The sequence below is a fragment of the Lemur catta genome, chromosome 1 (assembly GCF_020740605.2).
Source record: "Lemur catta isolate mLemCat1 chromosome 1, mLemCat1.pri, whole genome shotgun sequence".
Taxonomy (NCBI): domain Eukaryota; kingdom Metazoa; phylum Chordata; class Mammalia; order Primates; family Lemuridae; genus Lemur; species Lemur catta.
Window position 1 is genome coordinate 76,246,904 of NC_059128.1, and position 17,784 is coordinate 76,264,687.

At 35.9% G+C, this 17,784-nt stretch overlaps 1 protein-coding gene across 7 annotated transcripts in view; it reads left to right on the top strand.

Moving 5' to 3' along the window:
* MGA (MAX dimerization protein MGA) overlaps positions 1-17,784 on the top strand; it is an 82,270-nt gene that overhangs the window by 37,056 nt on the left and 27,430 nt on the right. For 5 of the 7 annotated variants that reach the window (XM_045538785.1, XM_045538958.1, XM_045539076.1 and 2 more), the window contains exons 9-13: positions 597-942; positions 11,310-11,536; positions 12,995-13,177; positions 13,877-13,949; positions 15,193-15,710. In XM_045538785.1, the coding sequence (XP_045394741.1) occupies positions 597-942; positions 11,310-11,536; positions 12,995-13,177; positions 13,877-13,949; positions 15,193-15,710 (1,347 nt within the window). The remainder of the gene's footprint in view (positions 1-596; positions 943-11,309; positions 11,537-12,994; positions 13,178-13,876; positions 13,950-15,192; positions 15,711-17,784) is intronic. The other 2 variants (XM_045539090.1, XM_045538997.1) reach the window with 2 other exon arrangements.

Sequence of the window (17,784 nt, forward strand, 5' to 3'; positions counted from 1 at the left end):
TGACACAACAACATGTTAATAATTTTTTTGTCAGGAATTTCTATACTTTATCTTCCATTTTTAAGTTCTGTGACTGAATTCTGGAGCTGAAGATTCTCAGATGTTGGGACTAAATGCAGATTGTAATTACCGTAGACCAGGGGCCAGGAAGCTTTTCCTGTAAAGGGCCAGATAGTAAATATTTTAGACTTTGCAGACCACATAGTCTCCATTGCAGTAACTCAGATCTCCTGTTGTGCCACACACAATATGTACGTGAATGAGTCTGGCTGGGTTCCAATTATGAAACTGGCTGGATTTGGCCTGTGCATCTTATGTTTGTCAACATCTACATTAGAACATTATGTGCAGTATCTATTGAGAATAAATCCATCCTTGTTAAGTTTGCTCATAATTAATGAGAATATTCTCTTGCCTACACTATACATTAGAATGGGAGATTGCTCAGAGCTCTGGTTATATTCATGTTCTGTCCTTTGAATCTGTGTTAGTCTTATGCTGTTATACTCAAGAAGGCAGACCAATATATAACTGTAAGTTGTTGCTGTTACATGGGGATGGTTTAGTAGAATTAAAATTTTCTACTCTAATTTTAGGCATCTCTCAAAACTAAACCTATCCACACAATCATAAGGAAACGAGCTCCTCCTTGCAACAATGACTTCTGTCGACTGGGTTGTGTATGCTCCAGTCTAGCTTTGGAGAAGCGCCAACCTGCTCACTGTCGCCGTCCAGACTGCATGTTTGGTTGCACTTGTTTGAAAAGAAAAGTTGTGCTTGTCAAAGGGGGATCCAAAACGAAGCATTTTCAGAGGAAGTCTGCCCATCGAGATCCAGTATTTTATGATACTCTGGGAGAAGAGGCAAAGGAGGAAGAAGAAGGAGTCAGGGAGGAGGAAGAACAATTGAAAGAGAAAAAGAAGAGAAAGAAGCTGGAATACAGTGAGTATTAATTGGAAGTTAAAACAGTGGAATCATTTTTTGGAAAAATGGTTGTTTTAAAATAATACCTACTTTAATCCTGATTTATGATCTAATAAGAATTTTGAGAATTCTTAAGTAATATGCTCTGACTGGCATGTGTGATAGGAATGCATGCACACATACCACCCCCCTTTTAAAAAATCTCTGATAATGGCTTTTTTGTGCTAAATTTAAGTCATGCACTCTTACCTGAACTTTCAGAATGCCTTTGAACCTTTCAGTTTCATCCATTTTCTATATTACCTCTATCCCCATGTGTACATTTGCACGCATGCATACCCACACACAGGTATTCCTTGGGAAGAACACAGATAAACCATATAATCCATCATGTTTCTAAAAGGAAATGTTTGCAATAAGACCCTCTGGTCATGGTTGGAGATTTGGGACAAAATAGGGGCGTGACAGAGCTGAGTATCATGTACTCTTTTAAAAAGCTTATTTTTCCTTTTAGGTAAAATATGATGTAGACCCAAGTTATATATTTCATTCTTAATTTTTTCCCTTTCTGTTATATCTTTGTGTTTTTGTCAAAGGTGTTGAATATGATTTTACCATATAATTGAAAAGGGTTTCTTGTTTTGTAGTTTATCAAGGGATTAATATTACTTTATTGGCAGTTTTTATTTACATTTCCTATTGTTTGCTCTGTACTCAGTTCAGTAGAGATGATGATTAGTATTTCTTTCTTTTCTTTGTTTTCTTTTCTTTTTTTTTTTTTTTTGAGACAGAGTGTCACTCTGTTGCCTGGGCTAGAGTGCCGTGGCATCAGCCTAGCTCACAGCAACCTCAAACTCCTGGGCTCAAGCAATCCTCCTGCCTCAGCCTCCTGAGTAACTGGGACTACAGGCATGCGCCACCATGCCTGGCTAATTTTTCTATATGTATTTTTAGCTGTCCCTATAATTTCTTTCTATTTTTAGTAGAGACGGGGTCTCGCTCTAGCTCAGGCTGGTCTCGAACTCCTGACCTCGAGCGATCCACCTGCCTCGGCCTCCCAGAGTGCTAGTATTACAGGCGTGAGCCACCACGCCTGGCCGATGATTAATATTTCAATGTATGTTCTCTCAAGATTTTTTATGACTACCCATTTGTGCATTCACATATATATATTTATAGAAATGGAACTATTGTGTACGTGATATAAATTATAAACATTTACTATCATAAGGTCATATTCTGCTTTCCATATCATTAGTTATAGATCTACATTATGTCATGTTAGTTTTAATGGCTTCATAGTATTATAATACTTTTGGTTAGACATTTAGCCTTTTTGGGTTTTTTAAAAATTATAAACAATACAGTGATGAATATCCATGTTCAGGATAGACTATTAAAAATGGAATTACTGTGACAGTGGGTGCACTTAAGCATTTGTAGGTATTACTAGAATCCTACCAACTTAGACACGTGCAAATAGTGCGATAGTACCAATTTTTCTATTCTCTTCACACTGGACATTTAAAATCTTTTAAAATTGTCAAACTGATGGACAAAAATGGATATCTTGTTTTAAATTTGTATTTCTTCAGTGATAAGTTTGTGGAGTATTTCTCATAAACTTTTTTCTGTAAATTGCCTTTTTGAATTCTTTGCTAACTTTTATTGAAGTGGCTATATTTTTTTCCTACATTTTTCAAGAGCTTTATTTTTTCCAATTGTAATTTTGTAATTTGTATTTTAATTTTGTTCATGACCCCATCCCCTCCTCCCCCCAAAAAGGAAAAAAGCAGAGATAGTTAAATCTGGTAGTCTTTTTCTTTCATGGTTTCCACCTTTAAAGTCTTGCTTAGAAAGTCTTTCTCTACACTTAAGATTACAAAAATATTTAGATTTTTTTCTGGAACTTTTATAGACTTAAAAAATTAAATTGTTAATATATTCTGGAATTTATTTGATGTAACATTTGTAGTAGGGAATCATTTCTCCCCCACATGGCTAGCCAGTTGTACGATCACTTACTGAGAAATACAGACTTTCCTACTGGTTTAAAATGTCACCTATAATGTAAATTTAAGATATACTAACACTTGGGTCTTTTTCTGATCTCTCCTGTTTAGTGACCAGTGCCAGGCTGTTGTATTTACTATTTTAATGTTTAAGTGAGGTACTATCTTTATATACCTTAATGATCTTTGTATAGATAAGGTTTTAAAGGTTTAAAATGAAACATAATACAGAACTTCGAGCTCTATCCATATCTCCTTACTGAGTTTACTCTCATACTTAAAACAACACATTGCCATTTCAAAGCAGTAAGAATAAGTTACAGAAGTGCTCATAAGCAGGAATACTGTATATCTGTTAGGCTTCCTTTTTAAATTATTGTCTTCACCGTATGCCATACCCTTGACCAGAATTAAACTCTAGAAGTCAGCCAGTTGTCAAAATATTTTTTGGTTTACTCATTGGTACAATTCATTATAAAAAAACATGGCTTGCTATTCCCTCTTTAGGAGCCATCAGTTTTCTTGTAATGTTAGGGAAGGGATGAACAAAGGAAGGATGATATTTTTGTTAACAACTGCTGTATGAAAAGGGTAAAAATAAGGAAGAGTTCTTGGAGGAAAAAATGTTGCTGAGACCAGAAACAGACAAACAATAACATTAATAAATATAAAAACTGAAAAGAGTTGAAATCTCTTATATGTTTTGCAAAAAGATAGATGGAAAATGAGAAAAAAAGTTATAAATGATTTAGGAGAGTTGAAGAAAGAATATAAAAGAGAAAAAAATAAAGAAATAATGGAAGAAAATATCACAGCTGAAAGACATGAAATTTCAGATAAAAAAGGGCCCACCAGGCAGTAATAATTTTAAGATGATTCGTATCACATCCTTTTGACATTTCAGAACATTAAAAATAAAGAAGATACCCTGAATGCTTTTAAAGGTTCCTGAAGGCCTCCTATTTTGTATAGGAAGAATATAAAGTCAGTTTGATGTCAAAGAGATATCAATAACATTGGATGTATTAATAATTGTTTCTAAAGTCAGGGTGAGGTTAGCTAACCAAATTATAAATAAAATATGTTTATAAAATAAAGATACAGTATATTGAAACATGTAATGATGCAGAAAGTTGACCTCTTTACAGAGTCTTGGTGAATTGGAGATTGTGTTCCAGGAAATGAAAAGGGAATTCGTGAAGCAGGAGAGAATCATCTAGAAAAGTGAACTTGTCCCTAGACGGTGCTGGGGACTCTTAGGATGACAGCTACATAGCAAGACTAGAAAGTAATGTTAACTTAAAATAGAAAATTAGAAAATGCTGATAAGAATATCTTCAAGAAGGTATTAGATTTATTTTAGGAAATTACATGACTAAGAACCTGAATGGTCTTCATGATTAGGTGGCATATGCCACCTTCATCAATAACAAAAGACATTAAGACCAATAGGAAGGGAAAAATTCGTACAGGAAAGTTATGGCAAAACTGAGTCAATAAAAATAAAACTATGACTCTGTTGTTTCAGAGAGTCTAAGGTTGTTACACATACGTGTATATGACCATTTAATTTTTTGATGTAGTACCAAGGCAGTACATTTGGGAAACTATAACCTTTCAGTGAGTGGTTTTGAAACAATTGGATTAGCAATATGCCAAAAAAGAATAAATCAGGACTATTACCTCACACCATATACAAAAATTAACTCAAGATTCAAAAGGTAATGTTATAGATCAAATGTGAGTGCTAAAAGTATAAAACTTCTAGAAGAAGATATAGGAAAAACCCCCTGAATGACTTGTGTTTCATAAAGATTTCATAGATGGGACATAAAAAATGAATTATAAATATAAAAATAAATTTGAATTACTCAAAGTTAAAAACTTGCTCTTCAGAAGACACTTAAGAAAATGAAAAGAGAAGCCGTAGACTAGGTGATATATTTTCAAAACATATATCCAACAACTTGTATCTACAGTGGATGAAGAATTCTTAAAACTTCAGAAGAACACTTAAAACTCATTAAGAAGATAACCCAATTTTAAAAATGGATGGAAGATTTGAAAGTACTTCAAAAGTAGCAACTAAGGACATGAAAATGTGGCTTATCATCAGTTTTCATTAACAAAGTCCTTCTTAAAACCATAAGGAGGCTGGGCTCGGTGGCTCAGGCCTGTAATCCTAGCATTCTGGGAGGCCGAGGAAGGAGGATTGCTTGAGCTCAGGAGTTCGAGACCAGCCTGAGCAAGAGCGAGACTCTGTCTCTACTAAAAATAGAAAAATTAGCCAGACAACTAAAAATATGTAGGAAAAAAAAAATTGGATGGGCATGGTGACGCATGCCTGTAGTGCCAGCTACCCGGGAGGCTGAGCCAGGAGGATTGCTTGAGCCCAGGAATTTGAGGTTGCTGTGAGCTAGGCTGACGCCATGGCTCTCTAACCCATGCAAGAGAATGAAACTCTGTCTCAAAAAAAAAAAAAGAGATGCTACTAAATGGCAAAGATTGGAGAAACTGACCATAGCAAATACTAGTGAGTATATAGAACAATTGGAACTCTCACAGCTGGTGGAAACGTAAAATGATAGAGTCACTTTGGAAAGTATATTAGTGTCTTAAAATGTTCAAAATATACCTGCCATATAACCTGGGCATTTCAGTTCTATATGAAACAAAAGCATATGTCACCATAGAGACTTATACATGGGTGTTCAAGTCTCTGTGGTTAGTTTTATTGGTAATAGCAAGAAAATTGGAAACAACTCAGATGTCTATCAACAGGTGCATGGACAAAGAAATTTTTGGGTAGGTTCAAACGATGGAATACTACTCAGTAGTAAAACAAAGCAAATTTGATAAATTCAGCAGCATGGATCAATCTCAGAATAATTATGCTGAGTGAAAGCAATCAGACTCCCCACTTCCAAAAGTTAACATTTTAATTGCATTTATGTAAAAAAATTTAAATGCAAACTAACACATAGATCAGTGGTTGACTGAGTGCAAGGGTTGAGGTGAAGGTTGGAGACAGAAGGAGGAAGGTTAGGTAGAAGGCTACAAGGAATCTGGGAGGTAAATGGTTACCCATCTTAATTGTAGTGAGTTTCACAGGAGTATATGTATGTCAGAACTCAACCACATTGTATATATAGTATTGTATGTCAACTATAGCTTAATAAAACTATAAAAGGAAAAACAAGCTTTACTTACAAAACTATTTTGCCTACAGTGTAATAGTGGAAAAAGTGGGGAAAAGTTTATTGTATGATCTAGGTTAAAGTTTTATATATCCCTACAAAGGGGTACAGTGTAGTCAGTAATAATGATGAAGAATATTTAAAGATACAGATAACTTCCCAACATAGCAATTAGTCAATCATAAAATAGTGTATACTGTATGATATGAATGTTATTAAATATGTTTGTACATATGTGTTAAGAAAGTAACATCAATTTTTATTTTTACAGATTTGAGGGGTACATGTGCAGTTTTAATTATATGGATATATTGCATAATGGTGAAGTCTGGGCTTTTTTTAATTTACAAAATAACTATTAAGCAAAACTGAATATTGGAAAAGTGATGCTTCTCAATTTCATCTATAATTTGCGTTGCAGTCTGAATCAAAATCTTGACAGCTTTTTATGTGAAACATGAAAAACAGAATTTAAAATTTATATGGAAATGCAGTCTTGCCCTGCAAGATTGACCAGGGCAATCTTGAAGAACAATGATGAAGTAGGAGGATTTGCTCTGTTGTCTGTCAAGAATTATTATAAAACTACTACATTTAAGACAGGGTGATCTGGCTTGAATATAAAATAAATAGGCCAGTACAATAGAGAGGCTGCAAATAGTTTGAGATGAAAGTGGACACTTGATTTGACAAATGTGGCAAAAGAATAAGAAAAAGATGATCTTTTCAGTAAATGGTGGTAGGACCGTTGAACATCCGTATAGGAAAAAGTGAAACTTTATTCATTTCTCATACCATGTATAGAAATAATATCTAGGAAGATGATAAACAGTTGTGAATAAACAGTACAGCTTTAAGAAGATAATAGAGGATATATACAGGATCTCATATTAGGAAAAAAATTTCTTAAAACATGACAGAAGGAAAATTCTTAGGGAAAAAGCAGTGCATTTGGTAACTTAAAAGTAAGAAATTTAAGGTTGGGCACGGTGGCTAGCGCCTGTAATCCTAGCACTCTGGGAGGCTGAGGCGGGAAGATTGCTTGAGATCAGGAGTTCCATACCAGCCTGAGCAAGAGTGAGACCCCATCTCTACAAAAAATAAAAAATTAACTGGGTGTCATGGCATATGCCTGTAGTCCCAGCTACTTGGGCAGCTGAGCCATGAGGATCGCTTGAGCCCAGTAATTTGAGGTTGCGGTGAGCTACAGTGACACCACTGCACTCTACTCTGGGTGACAGAGCAACTCTGTCTCAAAGAAAAAAAAAAGAAAGAAAGAAATTTATACCAGGCTCAGTGGCTCACTCCTTATAATCTCAGCACTTTGGGAGATTGAGGTGGAAGGATCACTTGAGGCCAAGAGTGAGACCAGCCTAGGCGATATAGCAAGACTCTATCTCTACAAAAAAATTGTAAAAATCAGCTTGGTGTGGTGGTGCATGCCTGTAAACTCAGCTACACAGGAGGCTGAGGTGGGAGGATCACTTCAGCCCAGGAGTTGGAGGTTACAGTAAACTATGATCACACCACTGCACTCCAGTCTGGGGGACAGAGCGAGACCCTGTCTTTGGGGTGGGGGGGAGAAGAAATTCACATGTTTAAGACAGTAAGTGAATGAAAATGTCAGCTACAATATGAGGAAATACTTGCAATCCCTAACTAAGAATCTGTATCTAGAGTATATAAATGTGTCTACAGATTAATAATAAACTGTCATGTAGAAAAAATGGACAGTACTTCATAAAGAGGGATTTTGAACATCACATTCATAATTGGGGAAATGGGAAATAAATCCACAGTGAGATTCTACTGGATTCATTTATGCTGCAACCGCTGTGGACACTTCTAGGAGTGAGAGGAGGTAGAATATAGACAATTAAAACAAAGTCCATCTCTCTAAGAGGTTACTGTCAATTTGCTGAATAGGTATGTGGTAAAAAGATACATTTATTTATTAAATGCCTCAAGTGCCTAAAGTCCTATAATGTTTTAAGTGTCATGAACAAAAGGCTTATTGAGAGCCCAGAAGACAGAATGATAATGCTAGGGGTCTTGGAGAAGGTATTAATAATATATATTAGAAGGCATTTGAATAGAAATAAGAAGAGACGCTTTTCTTTTGGAGACAGGGTCTCACTCTTACCCAGCATAGAGTGCAGTGGCGTCATAGCTCACTGCAGCTTCACACTCTGGGCTCAAGTGATCTTCTTGCCTCAGTCTCCTGAGTAGGTTGGATTACAGGTGCGTACCACCATGCCCAGCTAATTTTTCTATTTTTTGTAGAGACGGTCTCATTCTTGCTCAGGCTGATCTTGAACTCCTGACCTCAAGCAGTCCTCCCGCTTTGGTCTTCCAGAGTGCAGTGATTACAGGCATGAGCCATAGCACCTGGCCCCTATTTCTTTCTGAAACTGATTTCTATTCTTGGCTCCTGTCAAGGAGTATGTGCTACTCTAGTAGCACCTTTAATTCTGTGTTTTCCTGCCTTTACTTGTTCCTTTTTTTCTGAGTTTCAGCGAAAGAGTAAGAGTGGAATAGAGAAGTGTTCTGTCTTGGCTCCCAGGCCGTATAAAGGAATCAAGTGGACAGCAGGCTGATGGAGTATGTGGGTTTGGTCTGGTTGCTCTTGCCCTTGTAGGGAATCTTTCCGTTTTCACGGCTTCAACTGTAGTCTCTGCCATTGACTGTCCTGATTTTTAATTCCCTATCCTATTTTATTATGTTGCTGTCATTTTAATCTTAAACATATCCTAAACAGAACTGAACTCTACCCTTCTGAATCAGCCTAAGCCGTTATTTATTAAAACTATTTCCCATTATTCACATTGAAACTTTAGAGTTGTCTTTGATTCTTTTTGAGGGATTAAGAGAAATGTGAATAGTCATTCTTGACATCTTAAGCAGTATTTTCCCTGAAGTACTATACTTTTTTTTTTTTTTTTTTTTTTTGCGACAGAGTCTCACTTTGTTGCCTGGGGCTGGAGTGAGTGCCATGGCGTCAGCCTAGCTCACAGCAACCTCAAACTCCTGGGCTTAAGCGATCCTACTGCCTCAGCCTCCCGAGTAGCTGGGACTACAGGCATGAGCCACCATGCCCGGCTAATTTTTTCTATATGTATTTTTAGTTGGCCAGATAATTTCTTTCTATATTTAGTAGAGACGGGGTCTCGCTCAGGCTGGTCTCGAACTCCTGACCTCGAGCGATCCACCCGCCTCGGCCTCCCAGAGGGCTAGGATTACAGGCGTGAGCCACTGCGCCCGGCCTATACTTTGTATTTTATAGATGTGATTTCTAAAGAAAAAGATGAAAGGAGTCTTTACTTAGTACGGTGCTTAGTTCATGGGCTTAGAAATTTTTTTGAAAGATGATTGAAAAAAGCCAAAGACTTCTTACCCCAAGACACTCTTACCTTTATAGAATTAATGTGTGTATAAAATAATTAGCAACATTGTATAGTGAAGTTTTTATAAAAATGTGTAGTAGAGCCTCTAAATACCACCTTCATTGTGAGAGCATCCCTGGCTACTCTTTTAAAAATTACAACCCTCACCTCAGAATACATATTCATACACATTTATTATATACACTGCTTATTTCCCTTCCTGCTTTGTTTTTTCTCTTAAGGACTTACCATATTCCCGCATATTTTTTAATTTTTCTTATTGCCTGTCTTGCCATCCTCCCACCAAAAGCTACATGTGGGCAAGGATTTTCATCAATTTTTTTTATTGTTATATCTCCAAAGTCTGATACATAGTAGGCATTCAAATATTTGAATGCATGAGTGAATACTAGGGTCTTAGAAACCTTTATGAATTATATGATAAATGAGGTAGGTTTTAAAAGATAGATGGCAGAGACTGCTAACTGCCTAAGTAATTGGCTCAGTCACTTTTTAGCTCTGATTCCCCCCCACCACTTTTAATCTTTAAGCCTTTATCTGACATTCTGTGGTTGTCCTTTAAATGATGTTTGCCTCAGGAGCCGCTTACACACTAAGTTGTTCTTTTCTAGTGGAATCTTAGTGTTCAGAGCAAATACACTTCTTATAAAAATCAAATAGTAATTTGAATTCTGCTTTGTCATGAAAGATTAATTGAACTATTTGAATTAAGTGTGAATGCCACTCACATTTTATGTGACTTGAGGTAAAAGGTTTTGGATCTTTGGCTTAGAACCCATTTTATGTCCTATTGAGGACTGACCATTAAAATGTAAAATAGCTATCTTTTTTATGGCAGTGGGTAGTTTACTTAAAGAATAAAACAAGGTGCCTCTTAATCTGGATCCTCTGTTTAATTTGGTTAAGTAACCAATGCATGTTTTCCTTTCTGCAGAATTTTTTTTAGATTATTTTATTCACAGGTAAAAATTATGTGTATTCATGATGTACTACATGATATTTGATATGTTTTACATTGTGGAATGGTGTGCAGAACTTGATAGAATAGTTTTACCTTAGCTGCGTTTCACTGCCATTATATTGATAGAAATATTTTTGCAGCCATGCTGAGTTCAGGTTGTCTTTTGATTATAATTTGTCCTTAGACTGCAACAGTGACAGCTTCATCTCTTGAGCTAAATTGGCTGGGTTTGAATCTGGTTCTGCCTCTTACTGGTGGGATGAACCTCAGCTTCTGTAAAATGGGAATGATATCTATCTAATGGACTGTTGAAGTTAAAACATATTAAGTGCTTACAACTATTGTATAGTAAGATTCAATAACTTTATTTGTTATTTATAAAGTGTGGTTAAAAGTGATTATCTTTTCGTTAAGTAAGGTCTTCTCTGACCATGCTAAATATTTAATATAATACCTTCCCCTTTTAACTCTTCCTCACCCTGCTGTGTTTTTCTACATGGCTGTGACTTGATATTATATGTTTATTAGTTTTTCTCCTACTGGATTTTAAATTCTGAGGGGAAAAACTTTGTTTTATTCATAGCTGTATTCACTCTAGTGTCTAAAACAGTATCTGGTAGTAGGTATTCAGTGAATATTTGGATAATGGATGAGTAAATTAAGGCACATGAGGGCAACTAAACATTTTTAAGGGGGCATCTATTTGATTATTTTAATGAGTTATTGCCTTTTATGAGGGATCATATTTTGTTTTGGCAATGCCTCAGTGTTGAACTTTATTGCTAAATCTTATCCTCCTTTTTTTGTTAAGCCATATGTGAAACAGAGCCTGAACAGCCTGTACGACATTACCCATTATGGGTAAAAGTAGAAGGTGAAGTAGATCCAGAGCCAGTTTATATCCCAACACCTTCTGTCATTGAGCCTATGAAACCATTGTTGTTGCCTCAGCCGGAAGTTTTACCTACTACTGTGAAGGGCAAACTGCTCACTGGAATTAAACCTGCACGAGCATATACTCCCAAACCCAATCCCATGGTAAGCTTGGAGTTTCATCTTTTATTGCACGTTACAAAAGTCGTTTGTAAAGATGATGCATTTCAACCAGATTTTTGGGTGCTGTTCTGTGAATCATGTTGCTTTCAGGTAGTATGTCTGTAAGACATCTTTCTTTCTGGTTTAATCAGTTTAGTTGCTGGCACTTTTAAAATGTCATAAAAGTAGAGGTGAGTAGTAGTTATTTTTGAAGGTAGCCACATCTCTCTTAAAGAAGATCGTAGAAATATGGGCTTTTTTTAAACATTATTTGCAAAAGGTTTTTAAAGTTACTGTTATTTCTTTAGAATGTGGAGTAATTGAGATATGTATATAGTACGTATTATTAGCAGAATAACATTAAGAAAAAGCTTTTAAAAACATTTTTTATATATGATAATATAATATAATAGCAACAATTATAACAGTTGATATGTGACTATGTGAAGACTGGTAGGTAAAAATGAGAGCTGATTCTTTTGTTGTATTAATAGCTTAAGCAATTCTGATTATCAAATCCATTTCAGTCTTCCCAGTCCATTTAAATTGAAGAAAATCCTCTAGTATAGTGCTACTAAGCATGGTCTCTGTAGCAGTGCTAGTCTAAAACCATTTTGTTACTGGTCTGTGATGATAATAAGTATAGTTGACTCTTCAACAACATGGGGGTTAGGGGCACTGATGCCTCGTGTAGTCGAAAATCCACCTAAAACTTTTGACTCCCCCAGAACTTAACTACTAATAGCCTACTGATGACTGGAAATCTTACTGATAACAATTAGTTGAGTAACACATAATTTGTATATTTATTGCCTACAGTAAATAAGGTAGAGAAAAGAAAATGTTACTAAGAAAATCGGGAAGAGAAAATACATTTACTCTTCATTAAGTGTAAGTGGATCACCATAAAGGTCTTCATCCTCATTGTCTTCATGTTGAGGAAGAAGTTGATCTTACTGTCTCATAGGTGGCAGAAGAAAATTCTCATACAAGTGGACCCATGCAATTCAGAACTGTGTTGTTCAGTGGTCAGCTGTGTAGAAAGTAAGAGTATATATTTAGGACCTTCTACAGCAGGTTGATTAAAGTGAATCTATTATACTAAAACACTTGGGCTTACATTTTACATGTCTTTTATTTTTTTGGTAATTTATTTTGTTGTATTTATTAAAGTACCAGTTTGTGATGGACTGGTAATTAACACATGCATTCTTCACCACAGATAATTTGAGATGCACTGCTCTGCTGTGATCTGAAATTTCCTAATAGAGAACCAGATCCTTTCTGAGTGCCCCAAGATTCAGCACATATGAATTGTACTTGTCCTATTTGATTTTAAAGTTTGCATTTAAAAATTTCAACTGTTGTAACAGAAATAAAGATTGAGCATCCTTTTTCTTTTGGAGTCTAGGAGACTTTTTTCCCCATTGTATGGAATGTTTTATTGTATGAAACTTACAGATTCGGGAAGAGGACAAAGATCCGGTCTACTTGTACTTTGAAAGTATGATGACTTGTGCCCGAGTTCGAGTATATGAACGAAAAAAAGAGGAACAGAGACAACCCTCCCCCTCCCCCTCCCCATCTCCATCATTTCAGCAGCAGAGCTCATGTCATTCTAGTCCTGAGAACTGTACTGTAAAGGTGAATTACTTGTTGCATAATTTCTTTTTAACTTCCAGTTTCCGTTGTTGGTATTAGAATTTGCATTACTATCAGAATAATTAGAATTTATTTACTATCAGAATAATGAATCTGCCCTACTTCTTGTAGGGCAGAGAAAGCTTACATGAAATGTATATCAATTTATTTCTCTGTGTACCTTATTCTAGTGATCTATTTCTTAAAGCTATTAAAGGTATTACTCTTTCCAACCCTGGAGTAATTTTTTTAAAAACTTAAAACATTTCTGGTTTTAATTAAATTTTTTATCTATAATTATTAGGACATCTTTCCATATTCATGCATTTTCTGAGTAACTGAAGCCTGTCCTATTAAACAGTATTTTTCCTTTACTAGAATACACTATAAAATACAGTGTTAACTATTTTCTTGATGACTCAGTCACTATCAGGGACATCTGAGGGCAAGACTGCTTGGTTTTGCGAGTGCGGTGGCATGATCATAGCTCACTGCAGCCTTGAACTCCTGGGCTCTAGTGATCCTCCTGCCTCAGCCTCTTGGGATTTTATATGATATAATTTGTGCAGAAGTGAAACTGTTGACATTTTAATTATTCTACTGATTTAAGCTTCTGTGAGAGATTTAATGCTTGTGTCCTGGTTTCTGTCAATATTAAATATGTGTTGGATTGAATTATTTGTATGTTATTCCCTTCTTCAGGAACCTGATTCTGAACAACAGCCCTTAAAACAAGTCACCTGTGACTTGGAGGATGATTCAGATAAATCACAAGGTCAGAATTAAAACTAGATCTTACCATTTGATAGTCATTATAATATATAGGTTTGGATTATAATGGGGGAAATACCACCAATTCAGAATATGTTTACCCATCCTGTTTCTAGCTTTTGCCAAAAATAGAGACAATAAGTAAAGTCTTTTCCCATTATTTGGTCTGTTTAACACTCTTGCTCTCAAAAATAAAAGAAAATTCATTCAGGCTGATGAGCTATGTTGTTGCGAGAGACATTTAGGGTGAAGTCAGTGAATTTTTTTTTAAACTTCTTTCCAAACCCCATCAATATTGCTATCATTAGCTATTGAAAGTTACCCTGAGGTCCTCCGTAGCTGCCACCATTGAGGAAATGCAGAGGTAGAAAGGATGGAATGTCATTGATTCATCTAGCAGAGGCTACTGGAAGAATTATGATGATGAGAGGTAGTTACGAAGGAATTACCTATTTGTTTTTGGTTATGTGTCTTAAGACTTCTGACACTTAAATAGCAGTTCTTCCTAACTTTTTAAAAATGTCATGGTATACACATAAAAAATATAATGTTTGTATAGCACATTGAGGTAAATTAAGGAAGTTGCTGGGGTGGAGGGAACCTGCCTGAGAGCAAGAGCACCCTGAGAGGGCTGTAACTGCAGCACATTGGTTAGGAAGCTCTGCTGTAGAAATCTAGGTGTCTAGTGAAATATGTGTCTAATTAGCATGTTGCTGTGGATAGAAACACATTGGATAGTTGAGTGATCTGCACACAATGTAGGAATGGAACGGTTAATCTAGAGGAACAGAGGTAATTCAGAAGTCTTTGCATTAGAAACTAGAGGTAGAGTATACTTAAAGAATACCAGAACACTGTCTCCCTTGTTGTTCTTTAGGATGGACTCTAACCTTCAGATGTTTCAAAGCATCTTGAAAGTATCTTTGCTTTGCCTATATGGATAGCAGAATAGTAACCTATACCAGTTAAGCTTAACGTTGGTTGTAGGTCATGCTTTGTTTGCAAGCTCTTAGCAAAAATTTTTAGAGCGCTGTTAAGGGGACTCCCTATTTATTAGAGCCCAGTCAGTAGGATAGTGACCTGGGATCTTTCTTCTTGGAAAACTCCCAAATTGTGAATTTTAAACATATATTAGGTTTCCACTGAAAGTACATGGGAATTGGACAGTGAGAAACTGTTGAATTTCTTTCAAAGTTCAGTACAAAATGCTGTGATGCAAAAATATCTTCACTTTTGTTTTAAATCAGAAAAGAGCTGGAAGTCTTCTTGCAATGAAGGGGAATCCTCTTCTACCTCTTACATGCATCAGAGGTCACCTGGTGGTCCCACCAAACTGATAGAGATCATCTCAGACTGCAACTGGGAGGAGGATCGAAACAAAATTTTGAGCATCTTATCCCAGCACATCAATAGCAACATGCCACAGTCACTTAAGGTGGGCAGCTTCATCATTGAGTTGGCTTCTCAGCGAAAGAGCCGGGGTGAGAAGAACCCTCCTGTTTATTCTTCTCGTGTGAAAATCTCTATGCCATCATGTCAAGACCAAGATGATATGGCTGAGAAATCTGGATCAGAGACTCCTGATGGTCCATTGTCCCCTGGGAAAATGGATGATATCTCTGCTGTGCAGACAGATGCCCTGGATTCAGTGAGGGAGAGATTACATGGAGGCAAAGGTCTGCCTTTTTACGCAGGGCTTTCTCCTGCAGGGAAGCTTGTGGCCTATAAACGTAAACCCAGTTCAAGTACATCTGGGCTTATCCAGGTGAGAATTATCTTTAATCTGGGTATAGCACCTTTTTATATTTAGGTAACATTGTGATTTTTCTGAGCCCTTTATGGGCCTTATATCATTTGTCCTTACATTTCCTGGGAACTGGGTGATAATACCATTATATTTTTGTAATAGGCCTAGGTTAGATGCATAACTAGAGTGAATTTTTGGCACATTTGCAAACAGAAACGTAGAGCCTTGTATTACCTTATAATATCTTTCTAGTCTTCCCAGAAAGTTGTTCTTCTTAAACTTTATTACCTGAGCTCTAGTGATACTTTGACAACTAAGCAAGGATAGTCAGAGATTCAGTCTAGTTCTTGGAATTTATTATTGGCAGACAGCTTTCAAAACAAAACTTTGTATAGAGCGTTAGGGGTAAGGAGAAGATGAAATTGACTTTAATATAGGCAGTATATGTTTGGAAACTTGGGGAAAATTTTTAATTTAGTAAGGTGTTATTCAGATGCATAAGAGTTTAAAAAATTGATCCATGTTTATTTTTTTCCTTTTTTTGATTCAAATGGTTTTTGCCAGTGTAATCATTGTATAGGACAAATATCTATCCTCTTTAATAATTTAGGCAGATTATATTTGTAAAATTACACTGGAATCTAGAAAATTCGAAGAGAAGTTTTGAATTAACATGTAAGTCATATAGTCAAAAAGTTTCTCTCCACTTGCTCAGTGACATTAAGTACACGTTATATCAGAGTGGTGAATGTGTGGAAGTGTCTGATGTTATTGACAAGATTACTTGACTCTTATTAGATTTACTGTTCTAAGTCACTAAGGGAATATGACTGATCTACTTAATTAAAAACTTTTTGTTGCAGTTCACTCTCGCTGGTACTATGTAACTGCTTCTGTTGATATTTCTTAAACTCTAAATGATGGGGAGAACAGTGTTTTCTCTTTATCTCATTTGTTAATTGATACTTTGAAAGCAGAGACTTGCCTGAGATCATTTCTGGTGAGATCAGACTCCCTAAAATGCAAGCATAGAAATTTTGTGTTCTCTTCTGCCTAAGACTAACAAAGCCACCATAGAATATAGCTGCATAAGCAGTCAGGCAGCAGTAATGTAGACTTTGGGGAAGCTGATGAATATTCTTCAAAGCAGTCCCAAGAGAGCAGATAGGGGTATCTGACCTAGTTTTCATATATCCTAAAAAACTATAGTAAATTTTACTTTCAGATGGGAAGATCACATTCTTTGTACAAAACTCAAGACAGAGATAGTCCTGATCTCCCTGGGAATAATCACAATTTACTTAAGTAGCAAAGAGTAATTTTGTTTTGTGTCTTTGAAGATGGAGTGGTTTGCTATAGCTATTTTTCTCACCAATTCCCTATTAATTTAGAGAGTTGACTCCACCTCACTCCATCTCCTCCTCCCACTTTTAAATGATGAAAAGGAGACACAGAAAAGTTACTTCTCTAGAGTCAGTCAGCAATATGACCTAGAGAACATGGGTAAAAAACTTGGGAGGTTTTTTTAAAGAAGAAAGCTATGCCGCTTACCCAAGATAGGCAGTCTAACCAACTCAGGTAGCAGAGAGAATCTTTACCTCATTTGTTGGTTCACTTTCTTCTGACAGTTTAATTACTATATCTAGAATTTGAGTGAGTTATCTACTAGCATTTAATTTGAGACCATGTTTTGTCCAAGAGATGAAGATAGTATCTTTAAAGTTGAGCCTTTTGAAAACCAAAAATGGAGATGATTTTGTGGCTTAGGTTAGTGTAACAATGGCTTTCTTATAACTTTAAGTAGATTCACCATATATCTTTCAAATATGAAGGATACTTGAAAGGACCCTTGTGTGAGGGCTTCATTATGCCTCTCTGGTCTTATCACAGAGTTTTTGTGGAACACAATGATTCATTTTTCCTGATGATTGTTAATACTTTAACCAGAAGTGCTTATTGACAAGTAAAACAATTGGATGATTCCAATTGTTTAGATTTGATTGTATCTTTTGCATGTAGAGGATTTAGAAATGATGAATTTTTTAGATTCTCTGTTTCCAAACTACAAAATGAAGATGAGATGAGATTAGTT